Genomic DNA, 12,109 nt, shown 5'->3' on the forward strand with positions numbered 1-12,109 from the left:
CTCTGTTCCTTGACTGAGGCCAACGGTGCTCTAGCCCTTTCTACCTGCAGACCAACTCCACTCCGGGCATTTCAACAGTCCCTAAAATTTCTTCACCTTCCCAATAGCAAGAAGAAGTCTAATTAGTTTAGAGATAAATTTGTCTCCCTCTCTAACCCATCCAAAACTTTACAAAACCAGAATGTATCTTGCCTATGGGCAGAGTCTCTAAAAGATTAGTACCTGTTTCTTAAGAAAATTCTATATACAGCTAAGCCTCATTAGCCCTTATCTTGCTCTCAGTGCTTACACAACATCTATAAAGTCAATGTGCAAAAGGAGTGCTAAGTCCAATGTTTGATTATCATAAAAGAAGTAGCAGAATCAACAAATGTTGGTGAGCCAATCATCTGATAATGGGAGCAAATAGAGAAATTCGAGATGTGGATCAAAACCAACTTAACCATTGCGTGGCAATTTTAAGTAAAGAAAAAATCTACAAGATGATTTGCATTGCAGAGTTAGAAGAAATGAATTCATATTTTGCCTTGGCCACTCATAATTACTCTTTAAGACTAACAAAGAGCAGGCAAGATATAGGACAATTATAGGAAAGAGAGCAAATATGGAATCAATCTTGCTGCAAGAGACCAGAAATTACTGTTTAATAATGAAACAATTTGAAGAGAGAAAAATCTGTTAACATTTAGAGGGACAGTGAAATCATAAGCAATAAGGAGAAAGATTTGTGACTATCAAACCCTGCCAAATCCAAAGCCTTCCTCTCCACCACACTAGGATTTCAAAATTATTAGATGAAATAAATGTTGTAGAAAGCCACCTCACATTTGGTAAGGCAATTGATAATGAGTATAGGAAAGAATTTGGGGTTCTTTTGTAGCTCAGCTGGTAAAGAATCCGTCTGCAATGCAGGAGACCTAGGTTTGATCCCTGTGTTAGGAAGACCCCCTGGAGAAGGGAAAGGCTATCCACTCCAGTATTCTGGCCTGGAGAATCCCATGGACTGTATAGTCCATGGGGTTGCAGAGTCAGACACGACTGAGCAACTTTCACTTTCTTTCTTTTATAGGAAAGAATTATAACAATCTTTAAATACAGAAGGGAACATTAAGAGCATCTAGTCTAACTGTTCAACGTAACAGATGAAAAAGGAGAGACCCAGAAGGGGCTAAGAGTTTCATCCTAATTCAACTTGGTTTCCAGCTGTCCCTGCCCAGAGCCCTTCCTACGGACCTGCGCTCTGGTGCTATTCACACACAACATAATGAGCTCGCACTAAAAGTTTGGATAATACTTATAGGATACAATAAAATTCAGATGTTCAGTAGATGGGAAACCCCTCAAAAACTATAATATAGAAAAGAAAGAGGGATATTTCATCTTAACACATGAGGCCATCAACGGAGATTGGACCACAAGGCATGTTTATGCAATTAGTTACAAAATAAAACCCAGAGCACTCATTCATTCTCCCACCCCACTCAGCCAGGAGGATAGCTACCAGCAGGAGTTTTCCAGGAGATGATATATGACCTTTACCGAGGTCATTTCTTATTCTTCTAAAGTTATTTAGGTAAAATAGAGCCCAAGAGTATAAAAAGCAGAACACTCTGACCCTTACCAATCGTAAGATCCTAAGAAAGATGTCTTACTGACACTAATTATTTCTATTTTTAAACCATGGATTATGGAACTAGCAAGTATATATCAGAGTAGTAGAATAGCATACTCAGCTTCAATATAATCAACTCATGGTAATCTTGTTTCAGGAATACTTCCACACCCCTCTTCCTTCCTTTATTATTTTGTAGCCAGGGCCAGATGATGTTGTTTGATTTCACCTATTAATAATTTAGTAGGTATTTCTAAAAGGAAGGTGCTTTTAAAAATGATCACAGTGCAATTATCACACCTAAGAAACTCAGCAACCAATTATATCAAGAAATGCCTAGATATTATTAAAATTTCCATGAATTTATAAAGTATCTCTTGACAGTTTAAATTGGCATCCACATGTGGTCATTTTATATCTTCTCTCTTTTAATTTACAGCTCCTCTCTCCCCTCCTCCCTCCCCTCCTCCCTCGCCTCCTCCCTCCCCTTCACCCTCTCCTCCTCCTTCCTCCCCTCTTCCCAACTTATTTGTTGAGGCCCCAGGTTGTTTGCCAGGAGCTTCCCAGAGTCTGTGCTTTACTGGATGATCCGTGTGTCCTCAGTATTCTATGGTCCTTGGGCTAGAGCTGAGTTGCCCAATATGTTAGCCACTAGCCCATATAGCTATTTAACTTTAAATTAAATTAAAAATTCAATTCCTCAGTCACACTTGCCACATGTCAAGTACCCCTTAACCACATGTGGCTAATGGCTACTGTATGAGACAGCATAAATACAGACCAGTCCCACCACTGCAGACATTTCTATTGGACAGTGCTACTCTAGAGGCTTAATAAAGTCCCATGAGGTAGCTTTGGAGGGAAGAAATGTTGAAATTTCAGCCACTCAGTCTTTGACTCAATTAATCTACATGGGAGTCACTTTAAACTTTCACACCTGGTCATTGAAAATGAGACAAAAATTCAAGGGATCTGTGTTTTTAATTTACATAAATGGTATCCTTACAAACACTCATTTTCTTTTTTTATTCAACTGTTTTTAGATTCAGCCATGTTGATATGTAGTTTATTCCTTTTAACAGATGTGCAGTATTTCCTTGGGTGAATGTTTCACAGTGATTCATTATCTTTTAAATGAATATTTAGATTGTTTTAAGTCTTCTGTAACATACACTGAGCTTCAAGGAACATCATCAGCCTCCTGTCACACATGAGCAAAGGAGGCAACCCGGCTGGGCTCTCTGGGGCCCTGGGCACGCCCATCTTCAACACTAGCAGTTATTGCCCAATCACTTCCCAAAATCATCGTGACACTTTGCTTTCCTGCCAACACTGTGCAAGTCTTGCTACTTCCTTACAGGATTACAAATATCAGGTAGTCTCAGACTTTTAATTTTTACCAATATGGGTTCACATATATGCAGTAAAAGTACAAATTCAAGCAGGGAAAGAGAAGGAAATGGAATTGATGGAGCACTGACTGAACTGACTCTGTGATGTCTTCTTGCTAATAAAATAAAGCACGTATGGCAAAAAGTAATGTTTATTAAATGTGAATGGTGGGTACAAAAGAGTTGGTTATAGTATTTTTAGTATTGTTTGGTAGGTTTAAAATACTCAGAATGAATTATTTCATAATTTTTAATGCAAAGGTTTAATAAAAAAATATGTATCATGTAAGAAATTATTGAATATGGGACTATCTACTATGTCCTTTTTGTTTGTATGACATTTCATGCTCAAAAAAGTATTGAGATGAAATATCCATTGGTTGTATTTGCTCCAAATGACCTCCAGTTCAGCTCACAGTTTTCTAGTCAAACTTTAATCATTGAACATTGCCAGCTAATTGCCCCAAATGATTTATTTTGGAACTGCATGCTGTATAGTGTGTCACATGGCATTTTCTTCTCTTTGGATGATATAAACTAAGAAGAAGGTAAACTGCTCGTGGAACTTTTATTTGGAACAATGCCAATTGTTTTGTGGAGTATTAGCCCAAGGACCATAGAATACTGAGGACACACAGGGATCATCCAGTAAAGCACAGACTCTGGGAAGCTCCTGGCAAACAACCTGGGGCCTCAACAAATAAGTTGGGATACTTAGTTTTCCTTTCCTTGTGAGCAGTGTGGACAAAGTAAATGGCTTGGCTCTGACATGGAAACTTGCTGTTAGTGTCACGATATTTCCAATGGTCAATTTAAAAATCTAAACTAAAACTCCTTTAGAGAAGAATATAAGACAGTAATGATCAGTATGATTCATCAGTCAAGAAACAATTTTTAAATCCCTGCCATTTTTACAAGGCACCATGCCATGCCCTGTGAGGGACATGAAGACCAACAGAAGTCGGCCTCTGTGTCTGAAAACTTACAATCGAGCAAGCTTTTCTTTTTACAACACTAACTACAAAAATTCTATTTTGTAGTCAGAAGCTCACTCTGGCTTTGTTCTATTTTGATCTTTATAACTTATTTTAAAGATTGTTCAGTAGGTATTCATTGCACAGTAAGTCTCACGATGACCTTTGGCCAAAAGCAGTACCATTTTGGCCTGTCCTATGCAACTCAGAGCTTCCCACTCCATGAAGCCCATGGCATAAATAACTTCAAATAAAACCCTCCAGGAGATCTGTGTCAGGCACAGCATGAGAGAGAGATGGGGAAAAGCAGGGAAAGAACCATGCCAGAGTGCCCAAGAGTAAGTGACAGCGGTGTCTGTGTTTTCGCCAGTTTTTCCTCATCTCCCTTAAGATATTTATTCTGCTTCTCCACTAACAGTTGAAGAAATGCAGGATGACACAACAAACCACCATGCTAAAATGAAACACATTTGCTTTTAGGCCTGCAGTGTTTTTGTAGTGTTGACGACAACTACATGGGCTTCTCTGGGGATGCGCATTTAGCGTAAATCACAGCAGCAAAGAACTAGGGACACACTTTTTGAGCTTGTAAGTGGCCAGAGGGAGGAGCCAATGTGAAGATAGGGCAGCTGGATGTGTGTGAGTGCCTGTGTGTGTATGTATGTATACACATGTATAGACAGGTATGCCTCTAGTGAACAACACAAGGAGGAAGAAGCATCTAGAGGAAAGGTCTGCTCCATCTTGAAGCTATTCACACTTTACGGTGTCTGAACTTCAAAATGAAGCAGTTCTGAAGGCTATTTAGTGGCGGCAGTACAGGACTTCCTGCAACTAGAAGTTTGGCTCATAAAACAGAGGCGCATCTGGCCACCAGGACATGAAAAGAGTTCTTTGCAAACAACAGCCCAGTAGCAGGGGTGTAAATGATTCAGAAACACCTGGCTGGTATTTTCCTTGGGGATTCCAGAAGATGCACTAGTTAAGAAAGACGTGGTCAATTGGACATCATCAGGCAAGTTGACATGTCCAGACCATTGCGGGGGAAATTAAGAGAGATAGGGCCATCCCAGATATAGTGTTCCTAACAGAATTCTCCCTCTGTCAGTGGAGGACGGTTAGGGATATAATAGGTTCAGTTCCGGATTCTAGTTCAGGTCAAGGCATCTCCTTTTTGAGGTTGATGCTACAAACGAATGAGTCAGATTCTCTGATCCAGAGGGCTGCTTGTCATTTTATCCTTTCAGCATCTTTTACCAAAAAAAAAAAAAGAAAGTATAACCTAATGCTAAATTAAATTAGATCAGAGGTCAGAGAGCTGAACAAAAAAATAAAAGCTATAATAGAAAAACAACAATGGAAGACGTTATATTGTGATTCTGACATTGACTTCCCTGGCAGATCTTCCTACATGGTGTGAGCCTGTTTCCAAACTTAAAAATGGGAACAAGAGTATTTCATGGGATTTCTGTGGAGACCGAAATAATGATATACTTTGTACACATACTATTCAACCCATGTTTATGTCTATTTTTTTTTAATTTTAATAAAAAAAGAATAGTGGGTACTGAGTCATAGCATCAACTTTCCATCATCTTCATAGCCAAATATAATGCCAGTTGTCACTGAAAAGCCTGGGTTTAAGACAGCCTGCATCCTGTAATCAGTTTCTTCTCTCTTCCCTTCCTGCAGCCAGCTCCTCCCTGAAGAAGCGATTTAAGCGGCGGGAGATCGAAGCGATCCAGTGCGAGGTGCGGAAGATGTGCAACTACACCAAGATTCTGTCCACCAAGAAGAACCTGGACCACGTGAACAAGATCCTGAAGGCCAAGCGGCTGCAGAGACAATCAAAGACGGGCAACAACTTCGTCAAGAAGAGGAGAGGGCGTCCCCGGAAGCAGCCCACGCAGTTCGATGAGGACTCCAGAGACCAAATGCCAGTGCTGGAAAAATGCATCGACCTTCCCAGCAAACGGGGTCAGAAGCCGAGCCTGAGCCCGCTTGTCTTGGAGCCGGCCGCCAGCCAAGACACCATCATGGCCACCATCGAGGCGGTCATCCACATGGCCCGGGAGGCGCCGCCCCTGCCCCCGCCGCCGCCCCCGCCCCTCCCGCCGCCCCCGCCGCCCCCGCCGCCCCCGCCGCCCCCTCTGCCCAAGACCCCCAGAGGAGGCGGGAAGAGGAAACACAAACCTCAGCCTCCGGCCCAGCCCCCGCAGCAGGCGCCCCCGCCACAGCCCCTTCCCCCGGAAGAGGAAGTGAAAGCCAAAAGGCAGAGGAAGTCGCGAGGCAGTGAGAGCGATGTCCTTCCCTAGGGTGGGTCTGGGCGTCCGAACCTGGGGCCGGGGGTGGACTTACGCGTTGGAAGTGCAGTGAGCCGGGCTGGGCGGAATCCCCGCCGCAGGGACACCATGCCCTGCTCTCCAGAAGCTGGGCAGGGGCAGAATCGGGCCAGAGGACGGGGTTGAGCCTTCAGGAGCTCTTGGCAAAGCAAAGCAAGGGGACGTCTTCAAAAGAATGGGTGTGTGCGTGCGTGTGTGTTTGCGCGCGTGCGTGTGTGTTTCACAGCAGTTCCCACCAAGCAGCACTTCAGTGTGGCTAGATCCTTGACAGGCAGCAGGAGACCCATCCTGGAGGAAAAAGATGGTGGTGCTCCCGGAAAGCCGCCAGACCTCCTGCAGCCGAGGCGCACCCTTGATTCCATTGCGGTTGCTGGACAGGAAGATTGAAAGGGAAACGCCCTCAGTTAGGAAACATTCCAAGGGGAGAACAGTGGCACATTTCTCAACTGGCTTTGTTGTAATCCACTTCCATTTTAATTGGTTTTTATTTCTTCTGGTTTTTTGAGCTAGGCTAGGCTTTGGGGCACCAAAATCATCTTCAGGTGACCTGAATCTTTCTGTTAACAATACGGTTTCTCAGATAGACTGATGTCATCGGAGGGTGAAATTCTAGTGATAGGCAACCTCAGACATGCATTCATACTCTTTTGTGTGTTTCCTCTACCACACATACACTGATTTTTAGCATCATCTGTTCCAGCTTTTTCTTTGCACATTGTACTTCCATGTACCTTTTCATTACCTTTCATGCCTGAATAATGTAAACCTTACCTGTGTCGTCATGTTCATCCTTGGCATGCTGTTCCAAGGAACTTGGCTTTGAATCCCAGTCATTGTGAAACGAATACTTAGTATTGATAGAGCCTTTTAAAAATAAGTAATTTAGAGCAACTGAATATATATTGACCCAGGTATCAATCAGGTTATTTTTATACTTAAAACATATCAGCGAAGCATAGACAGATTAAAACGGTTTTAATGCCCCATAGAAAATGGAATAATTGACAAATCACCAAAAATTGAAACCCCGGACCCACCAGAAAGATAAGTGTCTAGCAATGCCTTGTTTTTGTTTTTGTTTTTGTTTTTCAAACAGTTAACTGTCAAAGGTCATTGGAAAAAAAAGGGAGCAAAAAGACAATAGAAGTCCATTATCTCTTTTCATGAAAGCAGATGGGATTAAGTGTTCTTATCTGGGAAAAAAGAAAGGAAATGCTCAAAGGGTGTCACCACTCCAATCCTATCACATCACCTTGGACAAAGTATCCAAGTTGTGGTTGCCTTAATAAACTGAAACATTTTGTACATAATGTAATTATAAGTCTATCAGTCTGCATGGATGCAAACTGTGTGTGACAAATCGTCTTTTAAATGGTCAATTTCAACTGTACATTTTTCATCCAAGTTGTACTCTAGCCATTGGTTTAGCGTGGACAGATACTCCATCTCTTTTATCCATTTCCACAGCCCAAGTAAAACATGTTAAGAAACTCAGAATGAATATAAAGTTATTCCGTTGCCATAGATGTTTTCTAAAAGTCAGATGTGGAAACTTCAAATAAGTATTTTCAATTTCGTTCCTCACACCTCCCCCTTATCTTCCCTAAGACATCAAATACCTGGTATGGTAGATTATAAAAAGAGACACTAAGAGACAGAATTAAATTTTCTGATGAGAATATCTGGTTTACCTGCAAATTACTTCTTTACAGGAAGTTGGGAAGAGCAGAAAATTGTGTTATTACTTCAGAACACAACATTATTTCCTTAGAAAAAGAAGGATTTTTGTTGGGAACATAGAGTAAGGGATGGGTTATCTATCAGAGTAAATGTTTAAATTCCAAGTTAATATGCTTGCAAACATCACTGCTCTGTCATGGCACCGGCAGTTGGTTGAAATTACCCACAGAGCCATCCTATTATATGCTATCACCATGGACTTCACATCGTGTGCTGCCACTAAGTCAGTAGCATTTAATCCCAGCATATGTGAGTTTAAAGGAATGCAGTCTCCTGTTCTTCAAAGCTTATATCTTAGATACTGTTTATGACCTAGGTTGACCTTTGACATTTCACACAGGTTGAACAGCAAAATCAAACCAACCACTTTAAATTTGTCATTCCCAAGCCATATCTGAGTGGTTCCAAAGTCATTCAAGAGGAAGGTTTAAATTATCCCTGCTAACCCCACCATTGCTATGAAAGAGCACCCATTTTCATTCCAATTAAGCCATAAAGAGGTTTCTTTCTTGTTGGATTTTGAAAATAATTGGTTTCATTCTTTCTTTTGCCCTTCTTCCTTCCAGTGTTGTACTGTTTCCCCAACCAAATCTGTGAGCAGACTAAATCTTCCTGCAGAGAGGAATAAGCTGACACTCTCTAAGCTTCTTAAGGAAGGACCTAAAGCTCAATTGGCATTAACCTCTAGTAGGTGAGAAATTTCAAATAACTCTAGGATACATTAGAATTTCCAAACCAACAAAAGATATTCCAGGAGAGGTACAGCAGACTTAAACCTTATACATAAATTCAGTTCGCCAGTGATCGTGTGAGTCAAACGCAGATCTTCTACATTTATGATCCCAAGACTAGATTGGAAAACTGCAGAGGAGCCAAACTGAGATAAGCTAATTCATTGTTTGGAGGTGGATGCAAATTTTGTCACCTACATAGGGCTTCTCTTTCCCATCAAGTTCTTCCCTCAGTATCGCATTACTTTGATTTTTTTCCTTTTGCTTTCTATTAGCCTAACTCATCTTTCTAGTATGACCATTTCCTCATTTTCTAACTACCCGCTTTGCATTAGCCTCTCCTGTCCAGGCTCAATATGGGGCCAGTCTCATTTCACATCTTATTGGTAGCAGAACCAGTATTAGAACCCAACTCTCCTGACATGCACTGGGGAGGTCTCTTGGCCACTCAGCACTGCTTTCTGTGGCTGCATATTTAGAGAAAATGCACGAGACTCCATAACTGCTCCAAAAGTATTTCATAATAAGAGAAATTCCTTGGTTTACTTTTCTGTTTCCTGCAAGACTTGCCTTCAGCAAGGAGGCACTTAATATGGACCCACTTATATGGAGTCTGATTAGGGGTAAGCAAAGGGTGAAATCGGTATAAAAATCACCTTGAGGGTGATGATGGGTCTCTGAGCCATCTTTCTAAGTGGCTGGGGAGCCACTTGCTTTTCAACCGTTCGTCTCAAACGAGAGGAACAGAGTTTAACTTCCTCTAATGTATGGTTCCCACTACAACCCGAGGAAGACAGGTTGAAGGAAAGGAGAGCATGTCAGGGTTGGCTCGTGATTTGACAGGCCTGGGACTCAACAGCCACTGACAGCCCCGAGTAGGTGACTAAGGGCCGACAGGATTAGCATGTTAACTTGGCTGCTGTCCGGAGTGGAAGGCCACATTTGATGGCAGTCGGAGTTCGTGTTCTGGGCATTGCTGGTTCTATAAATATGATAAGCAAGTGGTGACAGAATTATAGTATAAGGTGATGTACTACATGGAGATCATAAAGGATTTGGTTTTAGGACTTAAGTAGAAAATCCACTCCTACAGCTTATTACCCGACAATATTCAGATAATGAGCTTTTGGAGAATATTATTTCCCTACCACTAGGAAGATTTACCTGGGAACTGTCTAAAGTCTATACATATATTTCCAAAGCCTTTAAATGCCAACTGTAGCATGGGGGTCGGGGGGAGGTGGCAGAAGCTGAAATGCCTCAAAAGCCATTTAAGTGTTACATTGCAGGATTTTCAGTCCTTCACATTATGTAAAAGTAGATAAATATAGACATTATTCTCAATTCTACCCTATAATATCACAATGGTCCACATGCCAGAGCTTACAGACAATGTCATCACAGTGCCTAGAAACTCGAACTGTAATATACCGTAGCATTTTCTTGGTGTTTTTTAAAGTTTCCTTCCACAACACCAGGCTCCCTCTGCCTCTTGTTTCTTGGAGAGTTTGCCCTACTGATGAGTCTGCCTCCCTTGTTGGACTCAGTCACTTGGGGAACAGTCTTAGAAGCACATATCAACCAAGGAAGAAACTTCCTGGATAACTCTCGCCCACTTGCCCAGGTATAATAAACACTAAAGGGGGAAAAATTGAAAAGAGCTGCCACTGGTCAACACAGAAGGGCAGTTCCAGCTTAGGTTGGTGTCTTTCTTTTTCTTCCTTTTTTTTAAAAAAAAAATCTATTTCTTAAATAATAATAAATGCACATGATGTGTTAAATATGTATATATATATTTCAAAAGAAAAAAATGGGGCACAAGATTGTCTTACAAGTCGTGCTGGCTAATTTTTAGTTTGTATTCATAAGTGGTTTTTAAAAGCCTTTTTTAAAGTGTAATTTGCATGTTCTACTTTGATTGTATGTAAACATATTTTAGAACAAAAAATGTATTTGTATTTTATTGAATATAGAGGCAAGAAAAATTGTACATTGTTTGAAATGTTCTTTTTGTAACAGTTTTTATTCATAAAGCATTTTTGTACATTTAAAATGAACATGGACTTGCTGTTATTTGAGGCGTAGATACATCTGGCATGCTTTACTGTCATGCTCCTCCATGGTCTTAGATGTTGGGTTTTAAACATTTTTTCTAAAAGAAAGCTCAGTCTTTTTCGCTACCAGATCAGGTTAGCACAGTATAGAGCACTTAACTATTAAAAAAAAAAAAAGTTAATCCTATTCATATGTTATTCATTGTGTGAAATTAAAGACATTCAATTCAGTCTAACATGAGTTGTGAATTCTTTTGTTTTATTTTCCATCTGGTTCACATCACTGAGGAGTTTAATAGCATTTGGGGGTCTTTGCTCACACCAACTGGATATAGAATCATTGAGAAAATTCTCACCAAATTTCTGCCTCTTGTATGATTCTGGGAAGTACATTTTGGGCAAGATTTGAGTCTGATTTACAGGGTTACTGTTCAGAATATATTACACCTGGACATAAAGCCAAGCCTGATTCAAAGAACTAGTCAGAACTCTGTTGAAAGCAACCCAAATGTAGTATAAGATGTTGGAGACCCTCCTATCCTAAAATTTTAGAAGAACATTATGGATTAAGCCTTGTTACTAAATATCCCATGATGTTAAATAGCTAAAGGATGGATCCCTGGCTGGCCTTAAAGTTTTACTGGAGTGATAGGAAAAGCTACTTAATCAACCACAGGCAGTTACTGATCACGTATCCTAAACTCCCAGTCTGAGCAAGACCCGAAAGGCGGTGTCGAGGAATATACAATCCTTGCTCTGAAGGAACTTATAAGGTTGGCATGTGGAAAATAAACTATAGTTCTAGGCAGAATATGGCAAGCAGTAAAAGAGTGATGGGGTCTCAGAAGGAGGGTGGAGCCCTTGAGGTGGCACTTTCTTTTGTTCCTACTCTTCATGTTCTAATTTTTATATTCAGAAGTAGGTTTTAAGAGCCCTTTTAAAAGTATAGTTTGCACATTCTACTTTGAGAACATGTAAACGTTTATACATGTATTTATATTTTTTTCATTTCCTTTCTTTATCTTCTGATGCACCACTTCAAAAAGCCAACAAGGTAAGTAGAAAATGTTATAAGCAGCTCTGCATCCTTAACCATCAACCTGACCCAATGTAACATTTATTACGACTTTTGATATTTGAAGCACACACAATGGAATAACAGGAATCCTGTGAATAGCAGTCTTCAACAGTGGATTATTAGGGCAATCCCCAGGGTGGTTGGAATCCTAATGCTTTAGACAGTCACCTGAGACTCAGAGAATTTA

The 12,109-nt window shown here is 40.7% G+C and overlaps 1 protein-coding gene across 1 annotated transcript in view; it reads left to right on the forward strand.

Annotated features, from left to right (window-relative positions):
* Positions 1–11,080, forward strand: part of SETBP1 (SET binding protein 1) — a 408,012-nt gene extending 396,932 nt beyond the window's left edge. The window contains exon 6 of the mRNA XM_027526134.1: positions 5,670–11,080. Coding sequence (XP_027381935.1) covers positions 5,670–6,292 — 623 coding nt within the window. The 3' untranslated portion in view covers positions 6,293–11,080. The remainder of the gene's footprint in view (positions 1–5,669) is intronic.
* The last annotated feature ends 1,029 nt before the right edge of the window (positions 11,081–12,109 follow it).

Source organism: Bos indicus x Bos taurus, chromosome 24 (genome assembly GCF_003369695.1).
Source record: "Bos indicus x Bos taurus breed Angus x Brahman F1 hybrid chromosome 24, Bos_hybrid_MaternalHap_v2.0, whole genome shotgun sequence".
NCBI lineage: Eukaryota > Metazoa > Chordata > Mammalia > Artiodactyla > Bovidae > Bos > Bos indicus x Bos taurus.